The following is a 12,121-nucleotide window of genomic DNA, read 5'->3' as shown; positions in this document are numbered from 1 at the left end:
CTAAAAAAATATATATGTCCCACATTTGTCTCAACTAAAAAGTCCCACCCTACTTTGCATAAGATCAACACATATGTCAAATACGAGCAGGGATTTCAGGACTTTATTTGAATGAATGAATGGATGGATTAATGAAAAGAAGTTGGGGAAAAACATTTCTATTAATCATATTAATGAGTCTAACCCTAACCCATACACATAATCTACTTCACATTTCTTTAAACAAAACTACTAAATAACTTAAAGCTCTGCCTTATTTCACTTCACATTTGCATCTGTGGCTCAGATCAGGTGTGCCTTTTGGCTGTAAAAAAAAAACTTCTGCATCTTGTCTGACAAGACAGCAGCTTTGCTAAGACTATAAAACATCCTTGAGCCATTGCAGTCCAGAGCGCAAACCAAATGGCAAAGCTAAGCTGTACGTTCTTGCCCTCTAGTGGTGGCTGGAGATAAAACGCCAGCCACCACTTGTCTGTGACTACACTCACGTCTCTTTCTCTGTTTATTATAAACTAAGATCTTTCGTATATAACCTAGCAGCAGTGTCACTTTAAATGAAAACCACTTAAATCTGAAGATCTGAAGATCAAAGCGACATCCTCCTGGGCGAAGACCGTCACAACACGGCGGCGCGTTGACACCTCTGACACACAAACTGTCTTTTTTAATTATCTTCTGCTTTGGTGTCCACATGACTCCCTTCCTCCTCCCTCCTAACGCTCTAAATGCCACAGCATTTGGGAATGCCAGACGTCCAGACGTGTCTGGACAAACGCTGGGCAAAAAACAACACTGAAATGTCTGAGAGCCATGCTGTGAAAACTGTCCTGATCCAGGTCATGGGAAAAAAGTACACTGGGTGACATCCAGTCCTGAACACTTTCAGAGGAATTAAGAATTAACTCCGCTTGTTAAATTGACAACCGTCAGAGGCAGCGATAATCCCTTCTGGGTTGATGTATTGACAGAAGAAAATTTGGACTTTAACTAGAGAACTGGACATTTTTATGCCAATAAATCTCCACCCCTGCAACTTTTGTGGCACCTGACTACATTAAAAAATGGTTCATGTCTGGTACAGGCGGTTAACGCAGGTGGAAATTTATAATTTAATTAGAACAAAATTTTTACCTATTGAGTTCTTGAAATAGAAACTGCAGGGAAATACTCAAGCTTTTGTTTGTGTCCCCAACAAAACTATTTCCCCACATTCGAGCTTTATGGTCATTAAAAAAACAAAAAAAAACGTCACCAACGTTGAGAAAAACACTTGCTCAATTGCTTTCCACACATACCAAATCAACCAGTAACATGGCAAATGAAACTCAGTGACAGAAAGAAAAAGACAAGGAGACTTAAGTGACTTTGAATAATCACTTTCACACTTTCACTTATTTGAACTTTCACTGGTTGTTGGTGCCAGAGTAGTTGGCCAACATGTTTCAGAAAATTTTTGATCTATTGGATTTTCTCAATGCACAACGATGTCTAGGTAAAACAAATAAAAACAGCCAGAAAAAGAGTATCGTATTTTCATACCATAAGCCACACTTTGAACTATGCGGCTTGCAGCCCGGTGCTGCTTTTCTGTGGATTTTTCTTCCACCATCAGGGGGCATTTAGGAGGAAGTGAATCATTGGAAGTCAAAATTAGAAATCAAAGAAGAAAGTGCTCATTTTCATTTAGAACAAGCACATGTTAGCAGCAGGCAAGACTGAGAAATTTATTCAAACTCATACCCCCTCATCATGGAAACAACACGAAAAAGTCCATATGATGCCGCTTTTAAGTTGAAGACTATCCATCTGGTAGTACAGATCGATAGCGGCTGCATGTAAGTTCAAGAAACAAATCCATGGTGTGGAGACGCAGGGCTGCATCCTTGATAGTAGATTTTTTTAAGGAGGCAGCCCTCTGCTGCGTCCTTGTGGAAAACCAACCGAGAGCGGCAGAGATACCAGCGGCTTATATATGTACAGTACAGACCAAAGGTTTGGACACACCTTCTAATTCAATGGGTTTTCTTTATTTTCATGACTATTTATAAGGCAAGAAATCCCACTTATTAACCTGACAGGGCAGGTTGACCTATGAAGTGAAAACCATTTCAGGTGACGACCTCTTGAAGCTCATCAAGAAAATGCAGAGTGTGTGCAAAGCAGTAATCACAGCAAAAGGTTGCTACTTTGAAGAAACTAGAATATAAGGGGTATTTTCTGTTGTTTTACACTTTTTTGTTTAGTGCATATTTCCACATGTTATTCATAGTTTTGATGCCTTCAGTGTGAATCTACAATGTCAATAGTCATGAAAATAAAGGAAACTCATTGAATTAAAAGGTGTGTCCAAACTTTTGGTCTGTACTGCATGTTTCCAGTTTTTTTTTAAAACTTTGTGTGTGCGGCTTATAGTAAGGTGCACTCTATAGTCCAAATGCGGTAAACATCCAATGGGAAGCAGTTGTGTGGACAACAACGCTTTGTTTGACGATCAGAGGAGAACGGGAGAACAAGCGCAACATGAAACCATATAGCTGAAATAGCTACTTATCACAACTAAGATATGCTGAATGAACAACGCAGCAAACCTTGAACACTCGGCTGAGAACAGAAAACTGAGGCTGTGGTTTGCCTACGGTCACCAAGAATGACAATGATAGATGGGCAAAATGTTGTCCAGTCCGTCAATTCTCGACTTCAGACAGTAAGGTCAGAATTTTCGACGGCACTCAATCACTGGGTCAGGCTGATGATGGGTTTCTGATGTGGGTGTGGTGTTTAACCACCACAACTTCCCCAGAATATTGTTGCTGGCCATACCTGTGACTTTATGACTACAGTGTGCCACCATCTAAATACAGAAAGCTCCAGTAATCTCAAACAGACTCATTGTTGAAGGTTAAGGATCTTCTAATGGTAAAAACAAAAAAAACTCAGTTCTAGCAATGTGCACCTAGTAAAGCAGTGGTAAGTGCATAAATTTAACATTAATATGGAATTGCTACAGCGCTAATTCCCTACTTATTCCATGCTGTTAGTCTGATTGGTAGTTAATCACAGAAGAAAACGGCGTCACTTATGCCAGAACTCGATGTTTAAGCAAAGTGTTTGACAGGACAGGAAGCGTGGAAAGACAAATCTTCCATCAAGCCCCTCCCTTCATCACTAACCCCCCTCCTCAGAGCTCCCTCACTTTCTGCATAGTGAACACAGTGATCATGAATGGGGTCTCACTATAACAGCGCCACGTGTTTCCTCCTTAAACATGAACCCTGCAAATAATGACAACACAGACGTCATCCGAGCACGATGCTGATCTGATTTTAACACGCCACGGTCACTGGTGCAGACATACCCACAAAGCTACACATACAACAGAGCTGAAGTCCAACCTTACCCCCCTTTATCTCTTTCTCTGATCAGAGATGCGTTATTGTGTGCGGAGGAGCGGCGTGCCCTTCACTTCTGCTCAAACACGCGGAACCGGCGTTTTTGTTTTTCTTCCCGCCGGTAAAACAAAAAAAGAAAAAAAAAAACGGAAGATGGAAGTTGCATCACCTTGGTCTTCGGTTCCTACCCGGTCAACGTCAAGCCTCCTTTGAAAAGAAAAAAGAAAACCTCCTCCTGCTATAGACCCCTCCCATTTCTTTCTCTAATCCAAACCAGCCGTGGCGGGGGGGTCAGCAACATGTGAGGGCTCTCCGTCCAACTGAGGCTCCCAAACCAGGGTTTGATGCGTCTGCGTCGCTTTACCTGGACGCTCCTAATAACGAGGACAAATGTTGTCAAGTTGCCTGGTATCGATCTGCAGTAACCAGGATGTCAGTTTCCTTTCACTCCCACCCCCTCGTAAATGCTAACAAAACTCCTCCATAATGTCTTTGCGAGACGGAATGTCAAAAGAAAATTAATTAAATAAATAAAAATAAACAGGGGGGGGATTGCGCCGGCGTTTTTGCAGCCGCGCCGCGTTGATGATGCCGAGACCCCGACCGTCATCAGACAGCAATAAGAGTGGAGCCGCACGTGTTCAAAATGCACGCGCTGCTCGTTCTTTTGTCAAGAGAGGACGAGAGCATGCCGCGACGATTCCTCTCCTGTCGCCCCGGTGATTTCTTTTTTTTTTGTTTTGTTTTGTTTTTATTTTTTAGTTTGTTTGTTTTTTTCTCAATCCTTACTACAAAAAATAAATGTATATATAGGCCTATATAAAATCACATCCGCTTTAATCACGATGCGAATTCAGATCTCGGTGAGCCAACGCGATGCTTCCAGACAGGTGTGGTAGCTCAGTGCGGTGGGGCGATGTGGAAGCTTCGGGACTTCCACATGAGGAAGGAAATAAATAAATAAATAATAATGATGATAAAAATATATATATATATATATAAAGAAAGAAAAGGGGAGAAAACAATAGTGGTTTTGTGAGTAATGATAATAATGATGATGATTAAAAACTGTACTGGAATGGAAGGAGACAGTTCGGAGGTTCTGGCATGCAGACGGGGATTTTACCTTTTTTTTTTGTCAGGACCGATCAGGTTGGAGGGATGAGGGGGAGCGCAGAGGAGGAAGAGGAGGAGGAGGAGGAGACATGCGTCGGCATAACAACTGTTGGGGAGGCTGGTGGGGCACGAGGGCGTTTTTTCACAGCAAAGCCATGGAAATAATAACAAAGGAGCCCTAAATATGGAGTTACATTTATTTTGTACTTAAACCCTACTAAAACTCTATGAGAATAAATATGAGGAAATATGTATAAATACTTAGGAACGTGTTTTGATGCCTATCGGTTGAAATGTTCCCTCATATTTTTTTTATTTATTTTTTTGCCATGACAAGGACGAAAATGTCTTGATTTAAAGAAGGACTTAAAAATGTAATTCTAAACTGGTGTCAGTGAGAAACGCAGTGGACATGCAAATGATGGTTTGATTTCACGGTTTCAATGCTTTACGTCGTTACTGAAGCTTTATAGAAGTCGAAAGTAGTTGGTTTTACTGCGCTGCATGCATACATGCATTCATCTTTAGCTTCCTTGATGAGCGCAGTAGTACCTTCACAGTTCTGCCTGAAAAATCAGCGGCAGCTGATCCAAAACGCTGCTGCTCACATTCTCACTAAAACCAGGAAGTCTGTGCACACAATCCCAGATGTGAAGTCCTGACACTGGCGGACATTGTCCTGACATTAGGAGTAAAACCCCACCTGTCTAGAGTTGCCCTTGAACCATAATCACATGAACATTGACCAACCTACTGGTGATTCTAACGATGCGATGTCTGTTACTGTGTTTATGTTGCTTTCATGATGGAACTGGCCTGTTGCTGAAATGTGCTCACCAAATAAACTTCCTTGATTGATTTAAGTGAGACAGCTCTCAGGAGTCACTTATTCAACTGGATTCTTCAGCTGGCTTCCTGGGGGTCCAGATCCAAGGTTACATAATTTACTTTGTACATGTTAACTAGTTAATAAATCTGTGAAATCGCTCCCGTTTTGCCTGCTGAACTGTTGCCCGGACCAGAGTCTGACCTCTTTGGCAAACATGACAAGACATGACAGAAGGAGGTTGTCTGTTCCCCATGATATTAATAATTGAAAGTCTCACATTCCAAGCAGCTGATCTTGGAATGGTGCCTTCAGGATTCAGCATTAAATTAGAAAACTAAAAGGCATAAAGTCCAATTAAGCCCAGTTTCACTGCTGAGTCACCTTTTACTGCTATTATTAATATACAGTACAGACCAAAAGTTTGGACACACCTTTTAATTCAATGAGTTTCCTTTATTTTCATGACTATTGACATTGTAGCTTCACACTGAAGGTATCAAAACTATGAATAACACATGTGGAAATATGCACTAAACAAAAAAGTGTAAAACAACTGAAAATAGCCCTTATATTCTAGTTTCTTCAAAGTAGCAACCTTTTGCTGTGATTACTGCTTTGCACACACTCTGCATTTTCTTGATGAGCTTCAACAGGTCGTCACCTGAAATGGTTTTCACTTCATAGGTCAACCTGCCCTGTCAGGTTAATAAGTGGGATTTATTGCCTTATAAATAGTCATGAAAATAAAGAAAACCCATTGAATTAGAAGGTGTGTCCAAACTTTTGGTCTGTACTGTATATATACATATTAATTGCTCCAAAACAACAGGAGTCTCCCGACTTCTCCACAAACTTTCAACTTTACCTGGATCATCTTGTTCAAAGAAATGCAAATGAGCAAAGTAGAAAGTAACATGGAAAACAATCTTAATATCGTCTGGGAATGGGAATAAGTTTAAAAGGCCAGATTTACTGAAAAATGTGAGCAAAAATCTTTACACTTCATTCAGAAAATGAGTGATTTTGTGTGACTTCCTTGCCACAAACTCTCTGTACAGTCCAGATTTGAAACAACCTGACTATGCATCAATCATGAGGAATAGTCACCAAAAAAAAAGTTGACATATGATGCAAGCGATTGACTTAAAAAAAAAACTCAGGGCCAAGTTGTTCTTTGGTGTAACCCAATTAAACATCAGAACTTGTCCTCGTTACTGATTGATTTATACGAAACATGACGCACGTCAATGAAGCTTACAACAGCAGCTGCAGTGGCGGGAAATAAATCAAGAGGGACATCTAGTGGACAAACTAAGTATTAAGAAGAATACTCACTCTTCCACTAAAAGGATGCCACCTGTCGATTTTTTTATTTCTTTTTATCCAGAGAGAAATGCAGCTGATCTCGACACTTGACTTTGTTGCAGCCGGAATGAAAGATTTAACTGAAGAAGTGCCTGTTGAAATAAAAACAATTCAGATTAATTGCCTGTAGCAGCTCCCCAGCACTTGAATTAGCCAGCCAGTCTCGACGGGTGAATTTGGCGTTTTTGTTTTTCTTTTACGGGTGATTCAGAATCACCACAGTCACCGTGAAAATTAAAACATATACAAATATTAGAATACAAACATAAACTTTCAGTACAAACAACAAAACAAAACGCACCTCGCTGCTTTCACTGGGGAACACTAAGTGTTGATTTCTTCATACCAAACAGCTTGACAGTTCAAGTCATTGATTGACACAATGATCCTACCAGCTTTTATAGGGCCAGCCCTCATTACCTACGGCAGCCCGTGAGGTACATACAAAAACCCAAAAACATTACAAAGTGTAAATACCATTAAACAAAACAAAATTTAAAAAAAAAACCAACAAAAATGCTAATCAGAACAGACAAACATCCATAAACAATCTGCGACAAAAAAAAATTCACTTTGAATAATTTACAATAAATAGTCTACAAATATAAATTATTTGGGCAATTTATTTTTAAATAGTTCACTATCTGTTACATTGCTAATAATCAAGATGCTCCAACACAAGTGACAGACCAGATATGGTACCACAGACCTGTGAAAGTGAAATGTGATCTTTATTCACCTACTGCACTTAAATAGCATTTAAATATTAAAAAGGTGACATTTTAACGATACATTTTGTAACCAAACAAAAAAATAATGATACAAAATACGAAATAAAATACCTGAGAATTACAAATATTAATTTTCTTATTAGAGCTTGCTTGTTATTCCAAATAAAATAAAAATATTTCTGATTTATGTTCATAATAGGTTTATCTAGTTTAGGTAAAAACTATGTTTGGACATATTCAATAAATAAGAATGTTGTTCAAAGATTAATGTAGTTCAGTTAATATACTGAGTAAAACATGTTTTATACTTTAAATATGCACATACTCATGTACTCAAGCCTTTATCTCAGTTAATGGTGATTTTTCTGCTTACAGTTAATGGAAACATGAAATTTATGATGATAATGATGATAAAGAAATGTGGGGTTAATAAAGAGAAATACACATTATCACTAACCTCTGATCTGAAAAAAAAACAAGCAAAACTTCAAAAATAAAGGATTATGTCATGAAACTATTGACCATGTAAGACAGGTCAATAGTTGTTGTTTTTACAACTGTTTAGAGTCTGTGTTGAGTCTATTGTTACTTTGCAGTGAACAGAATTCGTAAGTCGACCCACCGTTTCAACACTGACCTGAACAACGCAACTGCATGGCCACTAGGGAGCAGCATTGCACAAGCATCGATGCGAATTTTAAAGGGCCTCCTGGTCAACTCAGCAGCTACAGTTCTTCTTCTTCTCGGTAAAGTATATGAAATATTTCCCAATGACATTCAGCACGTGTTAAAGCAGTACACCGACCAGACCTGGACGTTTTACACTTGATGTCTTTTGTCACAAATTAAGACAGAAAAAATAAAAATAAAAATGCGACCAGTTGTTGCTTGATGTTAAAATCTGCAGGTTGGCCGCTGGGCGCCTCCGTTGGTAGAGCGCGCGCATTACTGCTAAATAAAAGCCCGTACAGACTAAAAAATGTCCAACTTTCTAGTTGGTCAAATGAATAAATAATAATACCCTGAAATTACAAATCGAACTAATTCCATCTTCAAAACCCACTATGACTGCTGTGTGCTTAAGACACAGTGAAAGCTGCTGGAGCAATTTATCAGCCCTTCTCTCAGTTTGTATCACGTTAAATATTGCTACTAGTGAACATGTTTCATTATTTCTGTACAAAATAAAAGCCATTGTTATTACTTACCAGTACAGGTTTTCCTGGTTACTGAGTGCAACATCACACCATGTCAAGTTCTCCGTTAGAACATGGTTTGGTGTTCTTCCTAAAGTCAAGTTCTGACTTCAGAGTTAAATAGGAAGCAGCATTAAGTGGCTACCAGCACTTTGTTTTGACTTTGCTGTGTTGGGCTTCGATTTCTCCTAATGGGGTTCTGAAAATATTCTGCGTTCTCCTGAGTAGTATCTATTAGAGATCAATGTGCTGAAGGTCGTTTTGGTTCTTTGTTCTGGACTACAGCTAATTTGCTTCCTGTTAGCATGAAAACGGCTGATTGAGCCACTTCATGTGAGAGCCACGGAAAGCAGCCAACGTACCACCAGTGGTCCGTGTTCCACAGTTTGAGAACCACAGTACAAGGACAAGGAAACTCTTCACTTAACAATAAAAGTTGTGATATATTTTAGAGCAGTTTGACCATTTTACACTCACAGTTCAAAGCAATGGTGTGGTTAATGTCAAGCTCTCAAACCTTAGCTTGATTCAATAACATGACAGTTAATTATAATTAATTATAATGGAGAGATTTCAAAAGGAGCAGATAAAGAAAAACACTTAAATAAAGACATAAACTTGTGTGACAGTTTGAAATGAGCAAAAACGAGAGCGTGTTTATTGTAAAAGTAGGTTTTTTTTTATTCCAAGCCCTTGAGCACATAGAAAAACATTTGTATTCCATCAGCAGTACATATGCAAGCTTACATTTTAGTTTCAAGTAAAAGCCGTTTAACCGGTGGTTACAGTGGATACTTCATTCTTAGACACAGTCACTCAACATTCATGCATTCACTCATTCATTCATTCCTGACCGTAGTCCCGCAAAATGAGCCATGTGTGGCTGAGCTGAAGGAAATTGTGTCTGTTAGCGCTGTAGAAAACTAGCATAGTACCTGAATTTGGTCATTTTTGTTTGGATGAGCAAAAACAAAACAAAACAAAAAAGACTGAAAGTGAAACAGGCTGATCCCACAATGCAAAACAAGACTATGACAACTGTTGGGTTCAGGAAAAATATGGCAACTTTGACCTGATTTTACCTTATTCTTAGAAACAAACTACGTAAAAATGCCGTTTAACCATTATATATATGTATATATATATATATATATATATGCACAGTGTCTGGCCTACAGTGAGCAAATAAAGCAGTCTGGCTAAGGCACTCACCAACTGATCAATAACTTAGAACAAAGGCAGATGGAAGAAATTTGTTAAATGCTAAACTACTATAACTTAGCCAGTGTTTGTCATATTTTATTTTTATTTTTATTTTTTACAAAAATATACAGAAACCACTAGAGGCACTTGATTTGGTAGAAATGAGGCACTTGTAGAAAGTTTAAAAAACAACAACAACAACAAAAAATCATAAGAAATATAAAATCTCCCCCATTTCCCACTTTGCATCTTCTCATAAAGTACATAATGACCTCAGGTCGGCACGCTCCTATATGTGAATGCTTCATTTCGTTCATACACAGCAGTTCAGTTAGAAGCTGTCCACTTGCTGTGCTGCGTCTCTGGAGATGCTGACAGCGATACCCCAGAGGGGAGAGAGAGGATGAGTGGGGGAGAGGGGGGTCCATAAAGAGAGACTCTGAGCTGAGAATGACCTACATGTGCCTTTTCATGTGGAGAGCCAGGTGGTCCGAGCGAGAGAACGCGCGCTCGCACAGGTGACACTGAAACGGCCTGTGCCCGGTGTGCTTCCGGAAGTGCCGAGTCAGCTCGTCGGATCGGGCGAACTTCCAGCCGCAGCCTTCCCAGTTGCAGTGGTAAGGCTTCTCACCTGGAGAACAGAAAAGCCAAACGGAAGTTAGGATTTGCAGCGCAGCATCACCTGGTGGTAAACGGTAGAAATTTGGGCGCCGCGTGCTGCACGAACGACAAAACAACAACACCGATGAGAAGAAGCCGAGGTTCGAAGATCAGCTCACCTGTGTGCGTCCTCATGTGCGCCTTGAGGTGGGAGCTCTTGGTGTACGTCTTCCCGCAGCCGGGGAACTCGCAGTTGTGCGTGGCGGCGCGTTTCCTGGTCCAAGACTTGCGGCCTCGCTTCTGCTTCACACAGCCGGCCTCGTCGTGCGCGTAAAAGTCCAGCAGAGGCGACGAGGGCGGAGTGAGCATCATCCCCGACAGCGAGGCGGCGGGATGGTGCTGCATGCTGTACTGTTCCTGGAACTGTGGCGCACCTCGGTGTGCGTAATGCGGGTGATACTGCGCGTTCATGTACTGGCTTGGCAGCTGGTTCTGATCGTGACCGTGATGATGAAGAGGATGATGGTGGTGGGGCCTCATGTGCTGCTGCAGCGTGCAGTCTGTGCGTCCCTGAAGTTGGATCTGGTGCGCGCCGAAGCCCTGCGCCGCAACGGGAGGCTGGTGGTGCGTAAAAGCTGCGGCCGAGCGCATCTGGTGTTTTTCATATGCTCCTTCCGCAAAGGCTCCGGCAGCAGCTATCATGCACGACTGCACCCCGGGCTCGGTTTTTATCTTGTATCCAAGCGGGGACGGAGGTGACGCCGCGTGGGGGAGCGGAGGGCCGTTTAAAGCCCGCAGCTCGGTGTACTCGCAGCTGTCCCTCGCCTTCCTCGTTCTCTCCGGAGCGTCTTCCTCTGGATAACTCATGTCGGGCGTAAGAAGTTCCGCCATCAGGCTGCGGACAGGGCTCGACTCCGCGAAGCCGCCGACGACGCCCGGGTAGCCCTGAGCCAGGTGAGAAGGCGGGTGGTCGGTGCAGTCTGGCAGAGAACCGCCGCCGCAGCTTTCGGGCGACTCCGGCAAAGAGTACCCGCACTGCTGCTGCTGCTGCTGCCGTGTGGGTGACGCGCTCCCTCTGTCGCTGCTCCCGGCAGCAGAGTCGGTGCAGATGGTGTTCGACAGGATGAACTCGAGGTCCAGAAACTTCCCGAGCTCGTCGTCGTCCTTGTGGGCTGCAGACGGAGAGTGAACGATGCTCAAGTCGACCTCGATGCGCGCGCTGCCCGTGCCACCTGTTGCGCCGCTCCTCACCCACTCATCCACGCTGCAAAGCTGAAAATAAACGCAACACCATGAATAAATAAATTAAGCTCATGTCAGGAAAAACAACAGGAAAATGCTATGCTGGCAGGTTTTTTTTTTTTAAAAATGTTCTTTTAAATACAGCATATATTCTTCTACTTACGTTATCCATCGCTTTGAAATTTGGAAACGACGTCAAGGCGGGCATCAGTGCCTCAGCCACAGCCATGCTGAAAGTCTCTCTCTGTATATATATATTTTAACAATCGATGCGAGTTTAAGACTTTGACGTATCCGTGCACGCATAGCGCACGTTCTGGTTCGCACGAACAACTCGGGATCGCTCCAGCATTCAGGATGTGAGTATCAACGTCGCAGACGGACTTTTTATACCGCTGCTGTAACTCAGAGTGGGAGGCGTGGCCTCGGCTGCAGTAATCGCATGCACAC

The 12,121-nt window shown here is 41.8% G+C and overlaps 2 protein-coding genes across 2 annotated transcripts in view; both read right to left on the bottom strand.

Moving 5' to 3' along the window:
- Positions 1-3,907, bottom strand: part of slc6a9 (solute carrier family 6 member 9) — a 78,599-nt gene extending 74,692 nt beyond the window's left edge. The window contains exon 1 of the mRNA XM_028021280.1: positions 3,559-3,907. The gene's annotated coding sequence lies outside the window, so the exon portion shown is untranslated. The remainder of the gene's footprint in view (positions 1-3,558) is intronic.
- A 5,375-nt stretch (positions 3,908-9,282) lies between these two features.
- klf17 (Kruppel like factor 17) lies at positions 9,283-12,051 on the bottom strand. Its single transcript, XM_028021675.1, has 3 exons — positions 11,835-12,051; positions 10,609-11,701; positions 9,283-10,460 (listed from the first exon to the last, which is right to left on the bottom strand). The coding sequence occupies exons 1-3, from the start codon at positions 11,898-11,900 to the stop codon at positions 10,285-10,287; spliced, it is 1,335 nt and encodes a 444-aa protein (XP_027877476.1). The 5' UTR covers positions 11,901-12,051; the 3' UTR covers positions 9,283-10,284.
- Between the last annotated feature and the right edge of the window lie 70 nt (positions 12,052-12,121).

Source organism: Xiphophorus couchianus, chromosome 6, assembly GCF_001444195.1.
Source record: "Xiphophorus couchianus chromosome 6, X_couchianus-1.0, whole genome shotgun sequence".
NCBI classification, from domain to species: domain Eukaryota; kingdom Metazoa; phylum Chordata; class Actinopteri; order Cyprinodontiformes; family Poeciliidae; genus Xiphophorus; species Xiphophorus couchianus.
Note: the sequence above shows the minus strand (reverse complement) of the source record. Positions and strands in the feature narration are given on the sequence as shown.